The 26,977-nt window shown below is 40.9% G+C and overlaps 1 protein-coding gene across 2 annotated transcripts in view; it reads left to right on the forward strand.

Moving 5' to 3' along the window:
• Positions 1-26,977, forward strand: part of dnajb13 (DnaJ heat shock protein family (Hsp40) member B13) — an 84,870-nt gene that overhangs the window by 21,553 nt on the left and 36,340 nt on the right. The window contains exons 4-8 of one of the 2 annotated variants that reach the window (XM_043692202.2): positions 2,758-2,912; positions 4,307-4,420; positions 13,457-13,570; positions 18,898-18,974; positions 22,515-25,722. In XM_043692202.2, coding sequence (XP_043548137.1) covers positions 2,758-2,912; positions 4,307-4,420; positions 13,457-13,570; positions 18,898-18,974; positions 22,515-22,668 — 614 coding nt within the window. In that variant the 3' untranslated portion in view covers positions 22,669-25,722. Of the gene's footprint in view, positions 1-2,757; positions 2,913-4,306; positions 4,421-13,456; positions 13,571-18,897; positions 18,975-22,514; positions 25,723-26,977 lie in introns of those variants that run through there. The other variant, XM_087988327.1, reaches the window with a different exon arrangement.

The following is a 26,977-nucleotide window of genomic DNA, read 5'->3' on the forward strand; positions in this document are numbered from 1 at the left end:
TCAAATCATGCTGACATCGATGTATTATGTTTTGACTTTCCAAATGTCCTGTTACTATTTCCTGAAGAACATTCTGAAGGAATGCTGTGGCAGGGAAACAAAAGTTAAAAATCACAAAGCACTGACACTCTTATTCGTTTGGCTGAACTGGTCCTCACCCTTAACAATTTCTCCTTTGAATTCTCCCACTTCCTCCAGACGAAAGAGGTAGCCATGGGCACACATATGCGCCCCACCGGCACCACTCCCCACCTCTTCCTCCGCTACATTGATAACTCATCGGCGCCATCTCGTGTTCCTGCGAGGAGGTTGAGCAGTTCATCAACTTCACCAACACTATCCACCCACACCTTAAATTCACCTGGACCATCTCTGACACTTCCCTCCCCTTCCTGGATCTCCATCTCCATTAATGACGACCGACTTGACACTGACATTTTTTACAAACCCACCGATTCCCACAGCTACCTGGATTACACGTCTTTCCACCCTACCTCCTACAAAAATGCCATTCCATATTCCCAATTCCACTGCCTCCGCCATATCTGCACCCAGGAGGACCAGTTCCACCACAGAACACACCAGATGGCCTCCTTCTTTAGAGACCTCAATTTCCCTTCCCACGTGGTTGAAGATGCCCTACAACGCATCTCATCCACATCCTGCACCTTCACCCTCAAACCCCACCCTTCCAACCATAACAAGGACAGAATCCCACAGGTCCTCATTAACCACCCTACCAACCTTTGCTTAAACCGCATCATCCGCCGACATTTCCGCCACCTCCAAACGGACCCCACCACCAGGGATATATTTTCCTCCCCACCCCTTTCCGCTTTCTGCAAAGACCATTCCCTCCATGACTACCTGGTCAGGGCCACGCCCCCCCCAACAACCCATCCTCCCATCCTGGCACACTCCCCTGCCACCTCAGGAATTGCAAAACCTGCACCCACACCTCCTCCCTCACCTCCATCCAAGGCCCCAAAGGAGCCTTCCACATCCATCAAAGTTTCACCTGCACATCCACCAATGTCATTTATTGTATCCGTAGCTCCCAATGCGGTCTCCTCTACATTGGGGAGACAGGACGCCTCCTCGCAGAGCGCTTTAGGGAACATCTCTGGGACACCCGCACCAATCAACCCCACCGCCCCTTGGCCCAACATTTCAACTCTCCCTCCCACTCTGCCGAGGGCATGCAGGTCCTTGGCCTCCTCCACCGCCGCTCCCTCACCACCCTCATCTTCTGCCTCAGAACACTTCAATCCCAGGACATCAATGTGGGCTTCACCAGTTTCCTCATTTCCCTTACTCCAGTTCCAACCTTCCAGCTCAGCACTGTCCTCATGACCTGTCCCACCTGCCACTCTCCCTTCCCACCTACCTGCTCCACCCTCCCCTCTGACCTATCACCTTCATCCCCATCCCCATCCATCTATTGTACTCTTTGCTACCTTTTGCCCAGCAACCCCCCCCCCCCCCACTTACCTCTCCATCCTGGAGGCTCCCTGCCTCAATTTCTGATGAAGGGCTTTTGCCCGAAATGTTGATTTTCCTGCTCCTCAGATGCTGCCTGACCTCCTGTGCTTTTCCAGCACCACTCTAATCCAAACTAATGCACCTAATGCTGTGGGCAATTTAGCATGGCCAATTCACCTGACCTGCACATCTTTTGGATTGTGGGAGTAAACTAGATCACCTGGAGGAAATCCACGCAGTCACAAGGAGAATATGCAAACTCCACACAGACAGTCGCCCAAGGTGGGAATTGAACCTGGGTCCCTGGCGCTGTGAGGCAGCAGTGCTAACCACAGAGTCATCGTGCTGCCCATAATGCGTCCATTGTCTAATCCATCCTTATCTTTCCAAATATCTTTCCAAATATTTTTCCTTATCTTTCCAAAATCCCCTCCAACAATTTACCCACAACCGACATCAGACTTGCCACCTTTCCCACGTTAGCCAACCTCCAGTCTTCTGGCACCTCACCCAAGGCTATCGATGGTACAAATATCTCGATTATGGGCCCAACAAGCACTTCCCTAGCTTCCCAAAAAGGTCTAGGGTACACCTGATCAGGTCCCTGGGATTTATCCACCTTTATGCGCTTTTAGACATCCTGCACCTCCTCCTCTATAATTTGAAGGAACAAATAAATGTGAACACTTGCAATTGAATATTTTCCAATTTGAACACAGAGATGGCAGGAACATGACTTGTCAGGCATGACTTCCCTCAAGTGGTCTTCTTGGATCGAGCTTCTTTTGATATTTAAAGTGAACCTCCATTTAGAGGTTATAGAACCATAGAGTCATACAGTACAGTACATACTTGCACTTCCCAAAATAAACTAATCCCATTTGACTGTGTTTGGCCAAATTCCCTTTCTTATTCATGTGACTGGAAATTTCTTTGATTGTGTGAAAAATTATGTGGCAAGATATGAGTATATTCCAAAGAACAGTGGATACACTAACTGGCCAACATTTTTGTATGTTTTGCCTATCTGAATTTCTCTGACCTTTGGCTGCAAAATCTATCTTATAGTGTTCATGGTTTTTTGACAGCCTGATATGACTTTAATTAATGCAATTGAACAACATGGCAAACTGTATTATTTTTGCAAGCAATTGGAAGGCAAAGTGAATTTAAACAGAAACTGTTTCAAAATGAATTGTACAAAAGTGTACTGACTAGATGTAGTGCTCTGCCACAGATGCCCATTACTGAAAGTTATCACCCTTTGCTCTGCAGATTTTTTTGATTCAGAAGGAGATGTAAGTTTGGGATTTGGAGGGCTACGAGGCCGAGGAGTTAAGAAACAAGATCCCCCTATCGAAAAGGATCTCTATTTGTCTTTAGAAGATTTATATCATGGATGCATGAAGAAGATCAAAATTTCACGCAGGGTATAGTGATATTACTTCAAGGAATTACTATGAATATTACAGTTGCATTTTTATCTTATGGCACAGCTTGGGATTGGAAATTTGTTGGGAATTGGATTCAGTGAGTGTAACTACAGTACTTTAGCTATTGTTTGACCAACAACTATAGTTAACTTAGAATTGATCCAAAATTTAATCTCAGATCATCTGGTATGTATGATATAGCGAATTTTTTCTTTATTCTTCTATTCGATGTGGGCATTGCTGGTTTTGTTGCCCATCCCTAATTGCTCATAAACTGAGTGGCTTGCCAGGACATTTCAGAGGACTGTTAGCAATCATTGGTGTAACATTGGGTCTGGAGTCACATATGGACCAAACTGGATAAGGACAGCAGATTTACTTCCCTAAAGTGAAGCAGAATTTTTATGAAAATCAACATACATTTTGGAGAGACAGAGTTGTTATATATCATGGTGACATAGATTTTCATGGCACATTACTGAGACAAGATTTATTAATTGGATTTAAATTCTCAACTGACACAATGGTGGGATTTGAGCCCTTGCTCCCAGAACATTACTCCAGAACTTTGGATACTATGCCAGTGACATGACAATTACACCACTGCCTCCCCCTAGTTATCGTAATAGGTGGTACATATAAAGAGAACATCAATAAAACTGGCAATTGAGACATACTGTTTCAACCCATATTATGTAGTTCAAAACAGAGAACAAGTATGACTCTCTATTCATTTCCAAGTGTTATTGTTTGTTTTACTGGCTTTTTCCTCTGAGAATCATTGGCTGAGGAGGATTATTATATGGATACTGAAAAAGGTAAATTCTAATGTGTATTATAATATTAATTTATAATATCATGGACTATTTTATTTACTTGAAACTAAACATGTTTTTGTGGAAATCATAGAGTGATACATATAGTGGTGTCTGTAACCATCTTTTCCAAGGATTAGTAAGACAGTTTCATGGATCTGATTAATGACACACCTAGGTTCCTGATTTACATACTTGCCAGAACAATCCACTGGGTAGCAATCAGGATTCAACACTCAGCGTTTTTAATTTCCTCCTTGTGAAGTTAATGATAGGTTGCTTTGGTGGCAATCAGCTGACTAAGCACAAGGTTTAAATCATGGTTTAAGTTGTGGATATTCCCAGACCCTTATAGTATCAGCCTCTAATACATCATGTCTTGGTAAACAAATATGGAATCTATGACATTTCCTGCAAGTCTCCAAACACATAATTACATGTCTTACTAGGTTTGTAAAAAGATGAATTTAACTTTTAAGGGCATGTTAAATTTCTAACTATTTATTACAATATTATTTTGTTAATAATATAAAGTGTTTAATGACAATTCCATTGACTTCATTACTTTTCAAACAGGTTATGAATGAAGATGGTCACACTTCAAGTATTAAGGATAAGATCCTGACCATTCAGGTTAAACAAGGCTGGAAACCAGGAACTAAAATCACATTCCCAAAAGAAGGAGACCAGGTAGGATTTGTGTAATCTCTCCTCTTAATTTATTTTGTGGAGTCTAGCTGTTGTCCTGTTAAATCTATGCTGCACTCCACACAATCTGCAGATGGTTTAAGACATACCCAGGAACACTGCATCAGGGCTGTCACAACAGGAGCCAACGACTTGGCGGAAGATTATGCCTCTCAAGAAAACAAATATGTCTTTCTGGTGGTATGATACACAGAACTGCTCACAGCATTCCTTCCATATTCCAAGCAGGGCTTTGTGTAGCTGAGAATGAATTCTACCTGCTTGCAGTATAGACCCCTATGTATTTCAGAATTCCATGAGCCTTTTTGATTACTTTCTGTCTGTCACAGAATCACAGAACTATAACAATGCAGAAGGAGGCCATTCAGTCTTTCTTGCCTGCATTGACTCTTATTATTTAGTCTGACTCCACCATCTAGTATCAATCTTCAATCTCCTGCATTTTCCCTATATCCTTACACATCATTGCCACCCAAAAATCATTCAATGCCCTCTTGAATGCTCAACTGCATTTCTTCAGTCTGTCATGACATTTTAATGATCCGCTAACTTGGATCCCCAAAGTCTCTTTGGATCTCCATTGTTTCCAGTTTTTCACCAATTAGAAAGTACCCTGTCCAATGTTCTTTTTGGTTGCTATTGATTGAGAGATAGTGAGGAAGCTGACATGCTAATATGCTGCTAAGGATAACATGTGTCACTCTCACTGTCATTGTTAATTCCCTGATTGTGCCTTTGAACATTTTTACTGTTTTCAAGGGAGTAGACTTCAAATGATGAATTACATAATGAATGGCTTTAATATTTAAGCCATTACTATGACCAATGAGGACATTTGCCTCTCCAGTGTTGGTGTCTGCCTCTGCAAGGTGCAACAAAGCTTTGAATTTAGATTCTTCTTGAGAGGCATAATCTTCCGCTAAGTCGTTGGCTTCTGTTGTGACAGCCCAGATGCAGTGTTCCTGGATGTGTCTTAAACCATCTGTAGATTATTTATTGCCTGGGAGGTTACTGGCTGGAGGTGGACTGCTGTACTTTCAGCCATGGTGATGAAGCTCCTTGATAAGCCTTCTGAAACCTGATATCACTGATCGTGAAAAGTCGAGATAGGGAAGGGCTTCACATTGTGATGAACTGTTTCCTGGCTTGTTCCTGACACCTGTGCCTATTGCTGCAGATTTTATACTATATTTTAGTGATCTATTAGAATAAATTTTGAAAAGTAAATGTATTTTCAACAATGGTTGCTATTTATGAAAATATACAAAGTCAGAAGTCACACAATACCATATTATAGTCCAACAGGTTTATTTGAAATTACGAGTTTTTGGAAGGCTGCTCCTTCATCAAGTGAAGTGAAAAGAATTTATAGGCAGAGAGATCAAAAGATCATACAAATGGAGTGGAGTGTCACCAGGGTGAATAATAAGTCTCGGCAAGTGATCAAAAGTGTCAGACAGGGTTAGTAAAATGTCAACAGCTGAAATGCAAGTGAAGGGATGATTTATAATCCAATTAATTGAGGCAGAGAGATAATTTCAAAAAATTAAAAATAAGGTGGTGCTGGAGACAAACCAAATGGATGGAATAACATGATAGGTATAAAAGTCGCATGCTGAGGGTCTATCCAAAATTGTACAAACTAATTAAGATAGAGAGACCATAACAAGTTATCAAGGTGATGGTGTCAAAACAGGACAGTTAGAAAGATTTTACAGATACAGAATAGTATGGTGGAGTTATATGTAGTATGACATGAGCCGAAGTTCATGGGTATGGAACTTGACTATCAGTTTCTGCTTGGCGATTCTGCATTGTTGTGTATCTCGCAGGCCACCTTGGAGCACACTTACCCGAAGATTGGAAGCTGAATGTCCTTGACTGCTGAAGTGTTCCTGACTGGGAGGGTTCATTCCTGTCTGTCGAGTGTTGTGTGGTGTCCATTCACCTGTTGTTGTAGCAATGGTAGGAGTGATCTTGGCGAGATGTTCGCTGTCATCAATGACATGTTGAAGACTGCAAAGGACATGACGTAGTTTCTCTGCTCCAGGGAAGTACTGGATGATGAAGAGTACTCTATTGGTTGGGTCCTGCATCTGTCTCCTGAGGAAGTCATTGGAGCTTTTCACTGTGGCATGTTGGAACTGGTGATCGATGAATTGAGCACCTTATCCCGCTCTTATGAGGGCATCTTTCAGCATCTTTGACATCCATGGGGTTCCTCTTCTTCTGAGCAGATCCTGTGCAGATCGCCATACTGGGCTTGTCTTTAACATTGTTAGGGTGCAAGTTAGAGAAGTGCAGCCTCATGAGGTTAGTCGTGGGCTTGCGGTAGAATGAGGTACTGAGATGTCCGTTCTTGATGGAGATGCATGTATCCAAGAATAAGACTGATTCTGAACAGTAGTCCATGGTGAGTCTAATGGTGGGATGAAATTTGTTGATATTATTGTATATCAGTGATTTCTCACCATGAGTCCAAAGGAAGAAAATGTTGTCGATGTATCTGGTGTGTAACATTGGTTGATGGTCCTGTGCAGCAAAGAAGTCTTGGTTGAACTCATGGATGAAAATGTTGGCATATTGGAGTACAAATTTGCTCCCCATTGAAGAGCTGGTTGTCGACGGTGAAGACGTTTTGGTCAAGGATGAAGCAGATGAGTGTAGGATGGCATCTGAAAATTGGCAGTTGTTGGTGTTGAGTACTGAAGCTGTTGTAACAATGCCATCATCATGGGGGATGCTGGTGTAGAGTGCGAAACATCTGTTGTGACCAGGAATGTTCCTGGTTCGACTGGTCCGTAGATGCTGAGTTTCTCTAAGAAGCCTGTAGTGTCGCGACAGAAGCTGGGGATTCCACATACAATGGGTTTCAAGATGCCCTCAACGTAGCCAGAGAGGTTCTCACACAGTACTGTTGCCTGATATGATGGGACATCCAGGTGTGTTAGCTTTGTTTATCTTTGGAAGGTAGCAGAAGTCTCGTATGCAAGAAGTACATGGGATGAGAGTGCATAGGATACTCTGAAGATCTGGATCAAAAGGCTTGAGCAGTCTGTTGAGTTGATGGGTGTGTTCAGATCAGCAGGTAGTTGTCTGTAGTGTTCCTGGTTGTTCAGTTGTCAGTATGCTTCTTTGCAGTAGTCCGTTCTATTCTGTGTGATGTTGGCTCCTCCTTTATCTGCTGGTTTGATGAATGTATAACTATACAGTGAATTACTGGATAGTCTCAGAATGTACTCTTGATTCTTCTTCTTTAGGAAAGATATCTTTAAATTGGAGAGTGTGCAGAAAAGATTTACAAGAATGTTGCTGGAACTAGAGGGTTTGTATTTTTAATATTTTTTATAGGGAGATGCTGGATGGGCAGGCCTTTCCTTACTGGAGCATAGGAAGTTGAGGGGTGATCTCACAGAAGTTTATAAAATCATGAGGGGCATAGATAAGGCGAAAAGTAAAGATCTTTTCCCCAGGGTGGGAGAATTCAAAACTTAAGGGCATAAATTTAAGGTGGGATGAGGAAAATTTAAAAGGGACCTGAGAGGCAACGTTTTCACTTAAAGTATGATTCATCTGTGAAATGAACTCCGAGAGGAAGTGGTGGATGCAGGTACAGTTACAACATTTAAAAGGCAATTGGACAGGTACATTAATAGGAGAAAGTGAGGACTTCAGAAGCTGGAGATCAGAGCTCAAAAATGTGTTGCTGGAAAAGCACAGCAGGTCAGGCAGCATCAAAGAACAGGAGGATCAACGTTTCGGGCATAAGCCCGGGCTTATTCCCGAAACGTCGATTCTCCTGTTCCTTTGATGCTGCCTGACCTGCTGTGCTTTTCCAGGTACATTAATAGGAAATGTTTTGAAAAATATGGGCCAAATGCAGGCAAATGGGACTTGTTTACTTGGGAAACTTGGTCAACATGGGTGAGTTGGACTGAAGGGCCTGTTTCATGCTGTATGACTGTGTGACTGTATGATTCTATGTGCACATTGCCCTTCAGAGATATGACCATAGGTTTTGGGTCCCTTCCAAATTTATGTGGTAACAGCAGACTTCATCTGTTCACCCATGTTTGGTTTCCAATTTCCTCTATACTATCAGTCCAAGATTGTAGCTATGTATCAAAACTTACACCTCAGGTTAGCTCAACAGCTTGACAATCTGATTGAAACCTGAACAATAAACACTATTATCTATAGATCAGGAAGACTGTTTTCGTCCACCTTCACGACAGAATTCAGCTTAGCCTCCATGAAACTCTTGTCCATAATTTAGTCCCTGCAGAATCACCTATTCTTTGTCTCCATCCAACATGTTCTATAAACAACTCACCAAGGCTCCTTAGAGAGTACCTTCTAAACTTGGGATCTGTACCATCTAGAAGAACAAGGGCAGCAGAGACATGGAAACAGCACCATCTATAAGTGCCTCTTCAAACTACATGCTATATAGTAACTTGGAATTATCTCACCATACATTCAGTGTCACTTGGTCAAAATCCTGCGTCCATCTCCCGAACAGCATGGCGGATGCAACTACAGTACTTGGACTGTAGTGGTTCAAGAAGGCAACTCACCATTATCTTCTCAAGAGTAATTTGCAATGGGCAATAAATGCTGACCAGCCATCAACTGCTACAATGAATGAATAAACCTGCAATGATTACAAATCAGCAACTCTTTTTCCACTAAGTTTCACTCACCCATTATCCCTCCCTGTGATCTGCACATACATTGAATATTTTCCTTATTTTTAAATGCCTCCAGTGCATTGTCCCATTCTACATCTACAATCACTTCTATAATTCTTTAACTTCAAACACCCTTCAGTCCCCTGACTGCCTTATTATCATTCTCATTCATGATGTCCAATGTCTGCAACTAATTTGGACTTATTCGCTAGAAATTCTCCTTAATTTTTTTAAACTGTCTATTTCGTTCCACTGTTAAAAACCTTTTCATAACTGATATTTTCAATCGAGCTCAGAGTCACCTTTTCGGGCTCATCCACCATGGATCAACATTAGTTTTTTTTTGTATCTGTTATTCTTCACCCCTCTCCCCAACCCCATAAATCATCTTGGGATTTTTTAAATGCATTAGATATATAAAAAATTGCACTTATCATTGCTTTCGTCTTATGTCTGCAGATCATAAACCATCTTAAAAACAAAAAAAAGGCTAAATAAAAGATGTCACATTCATTGCAAAATAATTAAATCCAGGACATATCATTCTGGGAACTCAATGCTGCACACTGTGATTTTACACTATGCACTCAATATCAGTTACAGGATTCATAACCAGGGCTAGATTTAATCTACCTAAATGTATACTTTAATCTTTTAGATGTTTCTAGTTAAAGTGCTTGTTTATACTGTAATGACTACTCATATGCTTTGCTTAAATTAATCTTTTTATCTCAGTTTATTAATTAATAAATTAATGCAGGTCGATAACAATGTGGTGACTGCGAATGGAGCCTTGAGGGGAGTGCATCAATTTCTGAAACAGTTCATTCAAGTGGTTGTTAACTGTGAAGCCAGCTATATCTGCCTTGACTACTAAGCTTCAGATTCTACTTGATATTCATCCCTAGTACGCACTTGCCTAGCCTGTCATGTGTTTGACTTTTGTGCTACCTGACATTCATATTCATCTGATTTGTGCTGCCTGCAATGAACTGCAACAACTCTTGGCTCTTATGTCTTGTGCTGAGTCACGTCAAATTACAATTTGTTATAAATTTGACACGTTAGTTATTTTTCTCCTCTTCTCATTTTCCTTCCTTTCCTCTTCAGTCCTCTCCACTATTAGAGAAATTCCTCATTTTTAAACTCTATCCTGTGGTTCTAGACTCTCCCACAAGGGAAACATCCTCTCTGCATCCATTCTGTCAATTCCGTTTAAAATCTTTTGTGTTTCAATAAGATCACTTTTCATTCCTCTGAGCTTCAATGGCTTTGGCCCAATCTGCTTACCTTTTCCATTAATTTAGGTCTTCATCCCAGGAATCAGTTGGGTGAATATTCTCTGAGTTGCTTTCATTGCATGATGTCCACCTTACTTGCTACTTCCTTAAAGAACTCTGATTGGCTCCTGGACAGGTGAACAGTTTGGGTGTTTACGATAGAGGGGAAGAGGCCTTTGGGCCCAGAAGGGTAAGAAGAAAACTAAGCTTGCCTCCCACTTTATGGAGAAAGCTTTCACAGCTCTGGTGAAAAAGATGATAGAAAAAAGTTCAGTCCTCTTCCAGGCTGATTGCAGCAAGAGATCACCTCATCAGACCCAGACATATAACATAGTACAGGCCTTTCAGCCTTCGATGTTGCGCCCTGTGAAACCAATCCGAAGCCCATCTAATCTACACTATTCTATTTTCATCCATATGCCTATCCAATGACCACTTAAATGCCCGTAAAGTTGGCGAGTCTACAACTATTGCAGGCAGTGCATTCCATGCCCCTACTACTCTCTGAGTAAAGAAACTACCTCTGACATCTGTCATCTATCTATCACCCCTCAATTTGAAGCTATACCCCCTCGTGCTAGCTATCACCATCCTAGGAAAAAGGCTCTCACTATCCATCCAATCTAACCCTCTGATTATCTTGTATGTCTCAAGCTGGTAGACAACCTGGTAGAGATAGTAGCATAGGTCTATGCTGTTTCCACTGTGAAAAAGAATGGCCACCAGTTCTGCAAGAAGTTCTCCTGCACTATGCAAGGATGAGTGGCACCATGTTCTCCCTGCTATCACACACTCACAGGGCCAACAATAACTCTGCACACACATGCACCTCACCAAGGGTAATGCACTACAGCATCATATGCATCATGTCCACTCAAATGTTCACAACCACCTCTTCCTCTACAACTATTAACTGTTCTGGATCTTTATACTGCCCAGTAACTGACTGAAGACATTTCACCACCTCTTGTATTCATGCATGATTATGAATTATATTTGCAGCCATTTCATCATACTCAATCCTTTTTTATCTCTCACTGCAGGAAAACCTGGCTCCTCACAACTGGAGTGAGAGGTCCAGGACAGGTGGATAGGTGGAGAGACAATAGTCATTCACCTGCACCCTTCAGCAACCCAGAGACTTTTACCTTGGTGTATGGTCTACTTAGACTCATGGCGCAATCTCGTGATAATTTCACTGGCATGTTTCACAGCTGGTACATTGCTTGCTTTATCCCCAGAGTCCATTTCTCTGGAGGTTCCTGTGTCCTTGATGGCCCTACATTATGGCAAATACCCCTAAAGCTACTTTAAGAGCTTATTGTAAGTCTTGCTTATACTACTGCTTTGTTCAAGCAAGAGGGGAATCTGTAGATGGGCTGGCTCAAGAGGGTGTGAACAAAGTGAGAGTCAGTTTGACAACAACTATCTGATTGATTCCTGAATAGTTGAACAACTTGTGGGTGTGAACAATACTGCATCGCCGGAAGGGGAGGTGGTATGTCTTTCTCTCCAGTAAAATAATTAAAGCCTGAAGAAAGCCAGTTTATTTTTCCATACCAGTTGCTGTAAGCTGGTGCTTTTAATCAGCAACTAAGAGACTTTGTAAATAATGGAGAAGTTGTCTATGTTTCCTGTGAAGAAGTGGAAAAAGAACCTAGAGAAGAGAGAGATCGAAGAACAGAAAGTCCTCGCAAGCAAAAGAACTAACTCAGCAAACCCTCAGGAATCCCAGTATTGACGAATACTTTCATTTCAGACAAAATAGTGCAAGCAGACTGCCATAGCTAATGGGGCGAGCTCTGAGAATTGAGTGAGAAAATATGCTAGAGCTCACAGAAAGAAATTTTCCATGTAACTTTCTGAAATCAATTCTGCTATAACGCACATTTCTTCAACATGAATTGGCTATTACGCGACTGAAGAATTTAACCCATTATTTGTACTTTCATTATCTGTATTGGCTATAACATGATTCCAGTCCCATTGGTTTAACTGGTACATCTATTATGTGATTTTCTTATAACATGGGATCGTATGGAAACGGAACTATCGTGTTATATCAGAACAGACTGTATGGCCAAGTTCAGGTGAAATTCAGCATATTAACTTTGTATCTGTCTCCACAGATGCTGCCAGACCTGCTGAGTATTTCCTGCATTTTCTATTTTTAAACCCCTTTAGCAGGTTTGGTTTAGATTAGATTACTTACAGATTACTTACAGTGTGGAAACAGGCCCTTCGGCCCAACAAGTCCACACCGACCCGCCGAAGCGTAACCCACCCATACCCCTACATTTACCCCTTACCTAACACTACGGGCAATTTAGCATGGCCAATTCACCTGACCTGCACATCTTTGGACTGTGGGAGGAAACCGGAGCACCCGGAGGAAACCCACGCAGACACGGGGAGAACGTGCAAACTCCACACAGTCAGACGCCTGAGGCGGGAATTGAACCCGGGTCTCTGGCGCTGGTTGTCATTAGTGGTGTCACATTCCCTCTCCGCTTCACCCGATACAAATAATAATGGTATTGCTTATGTCCCAGGCTCATTTTAACAAGCTTGGAGCATGAGTATTACATGTTATCTGGAATAATATTGACAGAAGTGCAATAACACAGAGTGCAATTCCCAACTTCTGTGCTCCCATTTTCTGGCACAATTATATTTTGTGGCTAGTGTACCCCTACCCATGTGACTATTACTCCCTTCTAGAGTTGCCATAGCCCCAGAGGATCACAGGACTGCTCTCACATTAGAAAGTGATGACTGGTGGTGAGTTTAACCTGACGGTCACACGCCTCAGGCATGGGGAGAGGTTGAGATGGCAGGATCTTCATGGTAACCTCAGCTGGGGTTCTACTCAGATCATAATACTACATAAAATGAACTTTGTCATTAAAAGGTATTGATCAGAAATTCTTGCAATATTCTCAGGATTAGCTGAAGAATGGATGCGACGATGAAATCATGAAATATTATGACTTTTTATTCATATTTTATATTGGTTAAATGAGATTTATTACTTTTGATTCATGCAGGGTCCAAATAACATTCCATCAGATATTATCTTTACTGTGAAAGAAAAACCACATCCGTGGTTCTGTCGACAAGAAAATGATCTAATTTTCTGTGCTCCAATTTCCTTGGCAAAGGTGGGTGTAATGTTCAGACAGATTGCGATGTCATTTTAGAGCCTGCGTTAGTACTGGAGAATAGAATGTATTTTTCTGTTGCAAATATGATTTTACAGATGCCTTTAATAAATACTCCTTAGTTTCAGTAAATATGTATTAACAATATTCTAGAAATCACTCTTAAAGAATTTAAGTTGATTGGACATTGTGGAGCCACAAGACGGCTGAGATTTCAAATTGTACCTTTTCATCAGTCATCATTACTGAAAATAATATTGAGGTAGTAATGCTATTAAATATAGGGGAGAAACAAATATTTAGGAGTGGATGCAAAAGCAGTTTAAAATATAATATGTTTAAAAATACACTGTCAGAAATACGAAACCATAGGCTGATTAGTTTAATTTTAGTTGTAGACTAATGAGGCTTTACCAGCTAAATCAAATGTTTTGAAGGAGTAACAAAGTTGCTTGCTGACATAAGTTTAGTAGGTGTTGCGATTTTGATTGTAAAAAAAAAAGATTTTGATTAATCTTACAGTAGTACAACAGTTATCTTATTCAATTAGTAATTCAAAGCCCTGAATTAATATCCAGAGGACATGCGCACTAATACCACTATCATAGTTTAAGAATTAAAATTCAGTTTTAAAAATCTGGAAATAAAATGTTTTGAGTATCAGTTTAAAAAAAGCATGAATCTATCATATTACAAAAACCTGAGCAGTTCACCAATGTCATAATGTCTGGCCTGGATGTGAGTCATGCCTCATATTAATATTACTACCACAGGAATAGCTTGATAAACCAGATATATCAAACCCAGAAAAATCTTCACCACCATTTTATAAGGGCAACTCAATATAATCTTTATTAACAATTTTCCTTATTGACAGAGGAGAGTTTTAATGGTAGATCATCTACATGGGTGACAGTAACCAATGCAGGTGAATTAGCAATGCTAAATTGCCCATAGTGTTAGGTACATTAGTCAGAGAGAAATGGGACTGGGTGGGTTACTCTTTGGAATCCATTTTAAGTCTATAGCTTTTTACCATTGTTATAATTGACTTTAATGAAGACATTGGGAAGCAATTCATAAGATTGCTGGTGACACATATAAATTATAATGTTTTGATCAAACATTATGTAAATGATATGTCATTTCAGATATATCACATGCTTTTTGCTATTTCAGTCATGGCCTGTGAGCTTCAATGGCTAGGCCAATATCAGTTGTCTATCTCAAATTGCCCTTGAGACAGTTGTGGTGAACCATCTGCATCTGTGGCTTGTTAGCCTATTTCAGAGGGCAGTTAAAAATCAACTCCAATTTTTTATTGATTCATGGGATGTGGGTACCACTGGCTTAGCCAGCATTTATTACTCATCATTAATTTCCAGAGAGTAGTTAAAAAATCATCACATTGCTATAGATCTTTAGTCACATGTAGGCCAGACCAGGTAAAGATGATAGATTTACTTCCTTAGAGGGCATTAGTGAACCAGGTGCACTTTTATAACATTTTTGATTAGATTAGATTCCCTACAGTGTGGAAACAGGCCCTTCGCCCCAACAGGTCCACACCGACCCTCCGAAGAGTAACCCACCCACTCCCATTTCTCTCTGACTAATGTACCTAACACTATGGGCAATTTAGCATGGCTAATTCACCTGACCTGCACATCTTTGGACTGTGGGAGGAAACCCATGCAGACACAGGGAGAATATACAAACTCCACACAGGCAGGTGCCCGAGGCTGGAATCAAACCTGGGACCCTGGTGCTGTGAGGCAGCAGTGCTAACCACTGAGCCATCGTGCCATTTGACAATGGTTACGTGATCACCATTAGGGTAACTTTTTATTCCAGATGTTATTGAATATAAATTTCACCATGAGATGTCCCTAAAACTGTAGCCTGAGATTCTGGATTATTCCTATAACACAATTGCTGTATCACTATCACCACAAAATTAATGTGGGTGTGGTGTCACATGGAGGCCAGATGAGGCAAGGATTGCAGATTTCCGCCCCTAAAAGATATCAATGAACCAAATGGGCTTTTTCTTTGTCTCTGGACTCTCATCTCATTTTTGAAGGCTTCCCATTTTACTGCCACCCCTTTACCTGAACTCATCCGCCCCCCAAACAACTTTTTAAGTGTCACAGATTTGAAATAGTAAATTTAAAAAATGGATTAGTATGGGAATACAGAGTTTAAAAGTTTAGAATGAGAATAAAAAATGTCTTTAAAATACTCAAGTTTTAGTCCTTTTCCAACATGAGCCCATGCCCGCTGGGCTTCAGACACGAGGCCACCCTGCATCCACGCGCTGTCCTCAGTTCAGGACTCGCTCTGCTCCCACTCTGGGCTCCAGTCATGACTTGCCATGCTCCCTGCTCCAGGATTTGGATCACATTCACTCTGCTGCCATTCTGTGATGTGGCCTGCAACTCGCTCTACTCCCTGCTCCAGGACTCGGCCATGACCCACTCTGCTCCCCACTGTAGAGCTCGGCTCACGTTCACTCTGAAACCGCTCAGGGCTCCCGTCATGATTTGCTCTGCTCCCCACTATGGACTCAGCCTGCGACTCTTCCCATACAGGTTCTGCTGCCACTCCGGGCTCCAGCTTCAACTCACTCTGCTCCCGCTCCGGCGCTCGGCCCACGCACTCTGTTCTCACCCAGGGTCCGGCCACAACTCCTCTCCTTTTGTCTCGCCTCTAATCTCCAGATAGGCTTGGGTAGTTTAAGAAGTTAAAAGTTGGTGGGAGGGGGAGGATGGAAATCTGCTGCAAAGTGTTAAAAGATATGAAAGAAAAAGAACAAGAAACTGGCAAGCAGAGGAGGTCTGACTGTTAATATTGCTAAGGAGGTAATTTTGGATATATTGTCATCTTAAAGTTGACTATGCACCAGGACCAGACAAGATGCATTCAAGGATACTGGATGAAGTGAGAATGAAAATTGCAGAGGCACTGGCAATAAGTTTTCAGTCTCTCTTAGAATTAGTCTCCAGAAGATTTGAGAATTGCAAAGTCTACAGCTTTGTAAAGCCCAGCAAATACAGACCAGTTAATTTAACTTCACTTCACTGTTTAGGAAACCTTTAGAAATAATAATCCATGACAAGATTACATTGACAAATGTAGCTTAATTAAGTGGAGGTAATATGGATTTGTTAGGGGAAAATAACATTGAATTAACTTGCCACTGTTCCATGATGAAGTATCAGATAGGGTCGATCAGGGTATTACTATTGATATGATGTATATGGACTTCAAGAAGGCATTTGATACAGTACCACACAACAGACCAGTGAGCAAAGTTCAAAGCAGAGTCCAAAGTTCATGGAATAAAAGGGACAGGAAAGTAAACAGAGTAATGGATGTTTTCAGGCTAAGGGAAGATTTGTTGTAAAGTGCCCCCAGGCGTCAGTGCTAGGACTCTGGCTTTTTCTGGAGTACATTAATATATACAATTTCAAGTTTTGCGAAACCTATATTGGAAACCCTATAAACTGGATTAAGGTTAATGTAAAACTTCAAAAGAATATGGACAGGTCAGAAGAATGGGCAAATAATTTTAGTAGGAAGAACATTTTTCAGACAAAATAAAGAGTTTAAATCTAAAAGGGGTCCAGAAGCAGAGGGATTTCGGTGTATATGTGCATAAGATGTTAAATGTGGTAAGGCAGATTGAGAGAGCAGTTAATAAAGCATACAGTGTCCTAGCCTTCATGAACAGGGGCATAGAGAGCACGAAGATAACGTTGAACATAAATAAGATACTAGTTGGCCTCAACAGGAATATTGAATTCAGTTCTGGGTGTTACATTTCAGGAAGAATATGAAGTCACTGGAGGTTTACGAGGGTGTGGGGATGAGGAATTTTAGTTATGAAGATAGTTTGGAGAAACTGGGACTGCTCTACTTTGAGAAAATAATGAGAGGAAATCTAAATGAAGTACTAAAAATCATGAGTAGTCTGGATAGAATAAATATGGAAAAAATATTCCCACTTATGAAAGGAAGAAAAAAGCACAGATTTACATTAATTAGAAAAAACGTGTTATGAGGAAAAACCTTTATCATGCAGTGCATGGTTTGAGTCTGGAATGCACTGCCTGAGAGTGTGGTGACACAAATTCAATCAAAGCATTCAAAATGGAATTTAATGGCTATTTGAAAAGGAAGAATGTTGGGGAGAAGGCAGGAGAATGCTATGAAGTGAGATGCTCATTTGGAGAGCCTGTGCAGACATGGATATGTTTTCTTTATCACCATAATGACCTGTACTGCCACTTTCAGACCTTTGGACATGGACATCAAGGTCCCTCACTTCCTCTATCCCTCTCAATAGCCTCCAGTTTACTCTGTATTCTCTTGTTTACACAATAAATGTATTGGCATGCCTCATTGTTAGCACACATTAATGGTTACAGGAGAGTTAGGGACATTTACCTTGTTGTGAAAGAAACAATGTGTGTTTTTACTTTCACTCTTTATTGAATGTTCTTAATTATGTCTACCTGTGGGACATGGCTGAATTCAGAGGTTCAGGTACCCCTCCATTCTATGGATTGTAAGGACATTGTCAAAAAGCATTTGAGGGCATTTGAAATGTTGTGGGTGAACTCAAAGCCCTAAAAGGACTCAGCCAGCAAACACTGTTAAGATGAACACTGCTTTAGAAGGATGGACACCTCACACTAAGGCCCCTCATTTTCAGACTGACTGTCATCCCCACCTTCCTCCGGCACTTCAACCAAGATATCGAGCCCTTCCCACTTCAATCCTCTGTGCCTTCAACCTCCCACTTTGCCCTGTCTGTCTTTGAAATCTCCATGCCTCCAACTTCATACCTCTACCCACTGACTCACCCTTTTCTGTTGTCCCATGCTCCTCCTCCATACTGTAACTATGCACACAGATGCACAGTCACAAAATGTACACCACCTTTAAACAAGACTCTCATGCCCCATAGATTTTATTTTAAAGGCAGGACTTTATTGAAAACTGTTTCCTGTTAACAAGTATTCATGGCGTGCAAAAATATTAGAAGTATGGAGCCACCATAGTGTAAGATTGTCACTGACTGTGGCTGCATCCCAGTCTGCTGTCAGGATGTCAAAGTTTCACATCCCGCTTAATTAAGTCACTCATCCCACCAAATTTCCTGCTGCTTTAGGCTCCACAATATCCATGCCATTAACTCTTTTGATGATATAACTTAGATCAAGAACTCAGCATGTAGGTGCTGTAATCATGGGAACAAACTTCAGGTTTTAGATGTTTTATACAGTTCATGCTTTAATGTTAAATTGTTATTTGGATTTTAGGCTCTAACAGGTCACACCATTGAAATTGAGACACTTGATGGCAGATTTCTCAGCATCCCAATCAATGATATTGTCCAGTAAGTGTTCATTAGGTCTTTTCATGCCATTTTATTGTGAACAGAAATCCAAAACATTGTTTGCTGATTCGTTAGTTAAATGCTTATTTTCAAGTATGAAAATAGATTGTGAATCTTAGAAAACAGAACAGTGGAATATGATCTTGCTTTGCCCTCCACATCTATAAGGTTCTGAGGTCACTGTATCAGCAATGAGGAACAATAATTCTGTTTTTTTTTATTTCCCCATCCTCTCTCCATTTCCCCCAGGGACACTGAGAAAGTTGTCATACCTTTTTGACTCTCCTAGTTGCAATACATTTGCATCCCTCTAAGAATGCAGAAGTCTGGAAAAGACCTTTTGTTTTATCAGGTCAGCTTCAGAGTTCTAAATCATAATATGCAGTTAATTACCTACTGCATTGTGATCACCCATGTACTTTGAAAAACAACTTTGGGCTGAATCTTATTCTTTTTTGGTGATTGCCAGGTACGTTGAGTTGCTTGTAGGGCTTTTTGCTGTGATGCCGAGTGAAATTTCTCACCACATCTTACCTTTCCAGAACAACTCATCAGGCAGCAAATACCTGCTGAAAACCCAACATCCTTTGTGCCTGTGCCATATTTAAAAGGCTGCTGTACACCCAGATAAGCACTGGCATTCTGAGGCTGTCCTGTTTGCTGAAATAGAATGTGAAGATCTTGGAAAAAGAAAGGTGACACCACAATTCTCCAACAGGAACATGGAGATCCTGGTAACAGGGTTTGCAGAGGAGGGATGTCCTCTTCCCAGAGGACTAGCAGACCCTGGCAGCCTGATCCAAGCTTTCCACCTAGGTCAGTGCAGTGTCAGCATGTGAAGAAATGGCTGACAGTGCTACAAGAAGGTCACTGATCTTCTCTGCCGCTCCATGGAAAGTGCTACACACTTCTCTCCACCACCTCACATACGCTCAATCTCTGTTACTGCACTTGCCTCCCATCAAGGCTCATGCTGTACCATTCTCACTATTGCTTGCAACATCTCACTTGTTCTCACTTCCAATCCCCCACATCATCAACTCTGCATGAACTCTGTGCTGTTTACTTACTCCCTTGGAACACCTTACCATTTTCAATCATTTGCACCAGCACTAACAGCTGTGACATCTACTTTCATTCAATTCCTCCCTTTCTCCCTTTAAACGAATTGACAGCCCACAGTTGGGCATAAAGGGTGGAGGGGTGCACAAAATCTGACTTCTCATGCCCTACGTGGAGAGAATCCTGGCCCTCACAAGATATGACTCGTAATGCTCCTGGGGGCATGTTGAGACATCTGTGTCCCAAGTAAGTACCACTCTTCTTTCCACTGATATCTCACATTTATCCTGTCAGTGTGCACTACTTCTAACCACCGGCCGCAATGACTTCTCTCCCTTTTGTCTTGCAGGTACCAGGGATGTCCACAACCTTGGTGCAAAAATGGCATGCTCTAATAGAAGTTGTCTCCTCAACCTCTGACAACCAGAATACTCTGGCCTCAGAGGAAGTATTGACAAGGCTGCCTCCTATATCCCTTTACCAACCCAGATACTGATACTTGTGTGGGAATATCAGCCTTTGAAAGTTTGGGAGTGCAAGCTGGTGAGCACTTTATTGAACAGCTCCACAGTAGGCCAAGGAAGAAACACAGGGCAAAAGTGAGGATTGCAGATGCTGGAAATCAGAGTTTAGATCAGAGTGGTGCTGGAAAAGCACAGCAGGTCAGGCAGCATCCAAGGAGCAGGAAAATCGACGTTTCGGGCAAAAGCCCTTCATCAGGAATAGAGCCAGGAAGCCTCCAGGCTGGAGAGAAGAAGGAAGAAACATCCCAGGCTGCTGGGGCACAGAAGACTGCCAGAGACCAGGCACTGCTCAACCCCAGGCAGGAGACAGCAATCAGGGACTTCATCCACAAGCACAGGGCCTGTCAGCACAAGTCCACTTTCCTGACACCCAGCTGTGACTATCTACCTGTCTCTCTTTCTGCCTGATACAGCAATTCAGCCAGAGAAGCTAGCAGCCTGTAAACTATGGCTGAAGATTCTACCTGCTAAAAAGCAATGCAAGCACCAGATGCTGACAGCTTGCAATTTAGGAGATAATTGCCTATACAGTGAAAAGCAATGCAAGCCACAAGATGGTCATGGCCTCAAAATCAGTGCACAGTGATTGAGCACTATGAAAGCAAACTATGAGGCATAAGATACGTATGTGTCCATGCATGCAAAATGATGTAGCAAAACCATGCAAGTCATAATTAATTATGAGCTTTGAAGTCAAGTCCTGAAGGGATGAGATGAAGTGAGAATTTGTTCTGAAAACAGCCATGATGATATGGTGAGGATGGTGGTTTGTTGATGATCAATTGCATGGAGGAAGGGCGGAAGAATACAGTGCCCATGAAGCATACTAGGAAGTTGTAATGACAGTGCAGGTGGATGAAGTTATGGAGAAGCTGTGGTGTCAGGTAACCACCATGACATTCATGCTTCAAATTAGCACTTTCCTTCCTACCAAGTATAACTATATAAACTGGGCTCACATTTTAAAAATAAAGGATTGCCCATTTAAAACAGGCATCAGATATTTTTTCCTTATAAAGGGTTAAGAGTCTTTAAAATGATCTTCCTCAAAAGAGAGTGAGAGTAGAATCTTTGAATATTTTTAAGATAGAGATTGATTGATTCTTAATAAGCAAGGGGGTGACATTGGGGACAGACAGGAATATGAAGTAATCAGGGCCAAGTGGGCTTACTTCTGCTCCTAAGTTATATGTTTGTATCGGTTCTTTTAGTGATTTTGGCTGAGGACTAAATATTTGTAATAATGTCAAAGGGCAGGAAAAAGACAATTTCAAAAAGTAGTTTGAATTTCTTGTTTTCAAAATTTGAGATCTAATACCTTAGATTTTTTCTCGATTTGCAAATACAAAGTGCCAAAATTGAGTAATATCTAAGTGAGTTGGTTAAAATCAATAGTTTAAAAATCATTACAATATTGAACTTTGAAAAAACTAGACAGTAGTGTTGAGGCCACAATCAGATCAGTAATGATTTTCTTGAATCATGGTACAGATTCAAGGGGCCAAATGGCCAACTCCTGTTCAAAATTCCTGTGATCATTACATTGGTATGTTGCTACATTACTGTTCATGGATCCTTGATGTGCACTAATTGGGGTGAAAGTGAGAACTGCAGATGCTGGAGATCAGATTAGAGTGGTGCTGGAAAAGCACAGTCCTCCCATTTATCTCTCCACCCTGGAGGCTCCCTGCCTCATTCCTGATGAAGAGCTTTTGCCCAAAATGTCAATTTTCCTGCTCCTCGGATGCTGCCTGACCTGCTGTGCTTTTCCAGCACCACTAATTGGGGTGAACAAATAGATTACAATGACCACACTTCAAGTGTACTTCATTACTTGGAAAAATGTTTTAAAACTTCCTGAGACTGTGAAAGGTGCTACATAAATGCCCAGATTTTTATAAGCTAGGAAAAATGCCCTGATACCTTATAATTCCTACAATTTTATTTTTCCTAGTCCAAAATATACCAAAGTAGTTCCAGGAGAAGGAATGCCGTTATCAAAAGATCCATTACAAAAGGGAAATCTCGTGATTCAGTTTAACATTCACTTTCCAGAAAAGCTCACACCAGCAAAGAAGAAGTTGATTAATCGAGCATTGCAAATATAACGTCAACAATAGTAAAAGGAAGTCAGTTATTAAAGGGTCAGGACCATGCAATTATCTTTTTGTATTGAAATATAGTGCATTAATGTATCTGTGACATAAGTGGATGGTATGTTTATGAATGGGAGTTATTGAAGCAAACTTTTCTTGTTTTGTGTTATGTGTAACATTTCCTAAAAGTGTTGATGAATTATGCTGAAACCCTACTGTAAAAATTGCACAATTTATAGTCTGCTGATTCATGGTCTCCCTGTCAAAGAACAAGTTGTACAACAGTAAAGATATTTATTTGGAACTGAAAATAAGAATTGTGAACTTAAATTTCTCATCTTTGTTTTCAAATTCTTAACCTTCCTTTTATACGTGATGCCCTTAAATCCCACAACCTTCCTAAATATCTACACTCCTCCAATTCTGGCCTCTTGTACATCTCTGATTTTAATTCCTCAGACCAGTTTTTAAAAAGAATTCACTCATGATGTAGGTGTTGCTGGCTGAGCCATCATTTTATTGCCCAGTGCCCTTGAGAAAGTGGTGGTGAGTTACTTTCTTGAACTGCTGCAGTCCCTGTGCTGTAGGTAGACCCACAAAACCAGTAGGAAGGGAGTTCAAAGATTGTGACCTGAATATGCGATGATATATTTCCAAATCAGGATGGTGAGTGGCTTTTAAGGGAACTTGCAAGTGGTGGTGTTCCTAATTATGTACTGCCCTTGTCCTTCTAGATGATGGTGGTTGTGGATTTGGAAGGTGCTGTCCAGGAGATTTGACAAATTTCTGCAGTACATCTTGTACATAGTAAACACTGCTGCTGCTGAGCATTGGTGGTGGGGGGATTGCCTCTGACCTGCTGTTTTGGCTATTGTATTTATGTGGAATGTCCAGTTCAGTTCCTGGTCAATGGTAAGCCCAGGATGTTGATATTGAGGGATTCAGTGAAGACAACACCATTGAGTGTCAAGGGCAGTAGGTAGATTCTCTGTTACCGGAGATGGTCATTATTTGATATTTGCAGCGCAGATATTACTTGCCACCTTTCAGCCCAAGCCTGGATATTGCCCAGGTCTCACTGAATTGGATATGGACTGCTTCAGTATCTGAAGAGTAGTAAATGGGGCTGAACGTTGTGCAACCATTGGCAAACTGACCAATGTGTGACCTTATGATGGAGGGAAGGTCATTGATGAAGCAACTGAAGTTGGTTTGGCCTAGGATACTACCCTGAGGAACTCCTGCAGAAATTTCCTGGAGCTGAGATTATTGACCTCTAACAACCACAAAATTCTTACTATGCGCCGGGTAAAACTCCAACCAGCAAAGAGTTTCATCATTGATTCCTATTCATTCCACTTTTGCTAGGGCTCCTCAATGCCACACTGGGTCAAATGTAGTCAAACAGCGATATCACTCTCAGTTGTTTAGGCTATCTCACCTGCCTCTCTTAGGATATACACTCCATAAAAACTACCTCTTGACCAAAAATTTGTTCAACTATCTTAAATCTCCTTACATGATTCAGTACAATACTTTGTTTCATAATGCTCTATGAAGCCTCTTGTGCCATTGTATTATATTAAAGGCACAATATAAATATAAATTTTTGTGTATGCTATAAATCTAAATAAAGTGGAAAATACTGAAAATGTGCTCTGGTCATCTAAATGGGAAAGGAATTTGAAAATAATTTCCTTAGTTTCTCCTAATCTCCACTGTAATTTCTGTGACAAATTGGGGTAATTATGGAAATAGGCTTTTCTTAAATGTTAATGCCCTGAGATTTTACCAGTCACCTGTCTGAGAACCGGTACAATTCCATGTATTCATCTATTTTTACTTTAGATTTAAATAACTCCATATCTTGAGAATGATTTTAGTTTTAAAAGCCTTCAACGGTTTCTGAATTTTCATGATGTGAGTGCTGTCCAAGGTATTTTGACAATATTACTACATATGGAATATTTGCTCTAAGTGTACAGTTACTGCATCCCATTCTAGGTAGCTATGATTTGGCATAGTGACTAAAACATCAATTATTAGGAAGTATGTGTAAGTTGAACAAACTTCCTTTATTTTCATTAAATTTCTTTACCTTTCAGTCAGAAATCTAAAAGATTACAATGGAATTAGGTTAAAAAAAAGTTATGTTATAACTTAATCATTCACAGTTTGACACAAGCAGCCTTTTGAGAGTAGAGTTTTTATCATTACTTGTTGTGTTAATAAAAGAAAAAGAAAGCAAGAAGGCTATCACTACTATTGTGTTAAATGGAATAGATTTAGAACATAGTTAGCTATTCAAACTGGCCATATAGGAGGTGAGCCATCACCAGCAAAAGAACATTGATCTTTAACTTCATGGCCTGGCATTTTCCACACTCTATCATTACCATCAAGAAGGGGAAAGCAATCAGATTTGTGATGATGATGGTCTTTTAATAAGGTTATGTTGTCCTCGTTTTTTTTCCAAGAGGGTCATAAAGGCAGAAGTGCCAATATGTCTGGAAGTGGCTACTTTCAATAATGGCAGGGGAGGCCAGTTCTCCCAGTTCAGGTTTTTTCTAGTTTGGTTTAGTTTTAGCAAGGAGTCAAAAACTGCTGAGGACCTAGAGAAGCAGCTACAGTGAAAAGTGGTTCCATGCTTCAACAGATGTTTCTTGCCTGAACTTTCTCTCTGACATCTCTCCTGCCTGTAAGAACCGGTGTTTGAATTTACCATTTGCCAAAGGTTATGTTTATGTGATGTTGCGGGAATTTGAACAGCATCAGTAAGTTGTAATAGAGTCGATTGGGTTTTCAAATGAGTTGTTATTCTAAATTTTGATTTCTTTTGTTCCGTTTCAACTGTGTAAATAAATTCTGCTTTGCTTAAAGCCAAGTGGTTTGGCTAGCTGCATCACTCCTGGAATATCCACTCTACATCTACCTTTAAAAAAAAGTTGGATCTGGGCTACCTTCTTAAAATGTTTTGAGGAAGGGTCTGGCCTCATCTACAACAGATTCAATGAATAGTTGAAAGAAGATATGCCAGGAACAACACAAGGCATATATACAAAATGAGATGTCAGCCCAGTGAAACTACAGCACATGACTATTTGCAGGCTAAATACTAAAAGCAGCATGTAATAGACAGAACCAAGTGATCCCACAATCAATGGAACATACCGAAGTTTTGCAGTGCTGGCATATCCAGCCATGATTGGCAGTATATAAGTAAACAACTCATTGAAATATCCCTGTCCTAAATAATGGAAGAGGCAGCATTTCAGTGCAAAAGATAAGATTGCAGCATTTGCAACAATCTTCTGCCAAAAGTGCCATGTGGCTTATCCATTTCAGCCTCCTGAGGTCCCCAGAATCACATATGCAAGACTTCAGCCAATTCAATTCACTCCACATAATATCACGAAAATACTGATGACACTGAATACTATGAACCCTCACAACATTTTGGCATCAGTGCTGAAGACCTGTGCCCATTCCTTTACCAAGCTGTTCCAGTCCAGCTACAGCACCTGTATCTACTCAATAATGTTGGTAATTATCCAGGCGTGCTCTGTCCTCAAAAAAGCAGATAAATCCTTCCTAGCCATTTACTGCCCAATCTATCTATTCTCTAACATCAGAGAAATTATGGAAAAGCTCACCTACAGTGCTATCAGGTGGCCTTGTTCAGTAATAGCCTTAGCTGGATTAGTGTAGCTGCAATGCTGAAGATGTTCAACACCAACCACAAAGCAGTTCATTTGACTGAGACTCCAGTCACCACCCAAAACATTCGCTGTCACCATACCATACAATGGCAGTGCACAACACACATTTCTATGATACATTGCAGCAATCCAGCAAGCTCTGTTGTTAATATCTTCCAAACTAGTGACCTTTACCATCTGTAAGGACAAGATGCAAGACAGCATCAACACCTACAACTTCCCCTCTAAGACACAGATCATTCGGACTTGGAACTATAAGGATCGGTGATGGGTCCACTACTTTTCATCATTTATATAAATGATTTGGATGTGAGCAGAAGAATTAGTAAGTTTGCAGATGACACCAAAATTGGAGGTGTGGTGGACAGCAAAGAAGGTTACCTCGGATTACAACAGGATCTTGATCAGATTAGCCAATGGGTTGAGAAGTGGCAGTTGGAGTTTAATTTAGGTAAATGTGAGGTGCTGCATTTTGGGAAGGCAAATTTTAGCAGGACCTATACACTTAATGGTAAGGTCCTAGGGAGTGTTGATGAACAAAGAGACCTTGGCATGCAGGTTCATAGCTCCTTGAAAGTGGAGTTGCAGGTAGATAGGATAGT

The sequence above is a fragment of the Chiloscyllium plagiosum genome, unplaced genomic scaffold (assembly GCF_037043375.1).
Source record: "Chiloscyllium plagiosum isolate Xiang-an unplaced genomic scaffold, Cpla_swu_hap1 HiC_scaffold_6, whole genome shotgun sequence".
In the NCBI taxonomy this organism is placed as follows: domain Eukaryota; kingdom Metazoa; phylum Chordata; class Chondrichthyes; order Orectolobiformes; family Hemiscylliidae; genus Chiloscyllium; species Chiloscyllium plagiosum.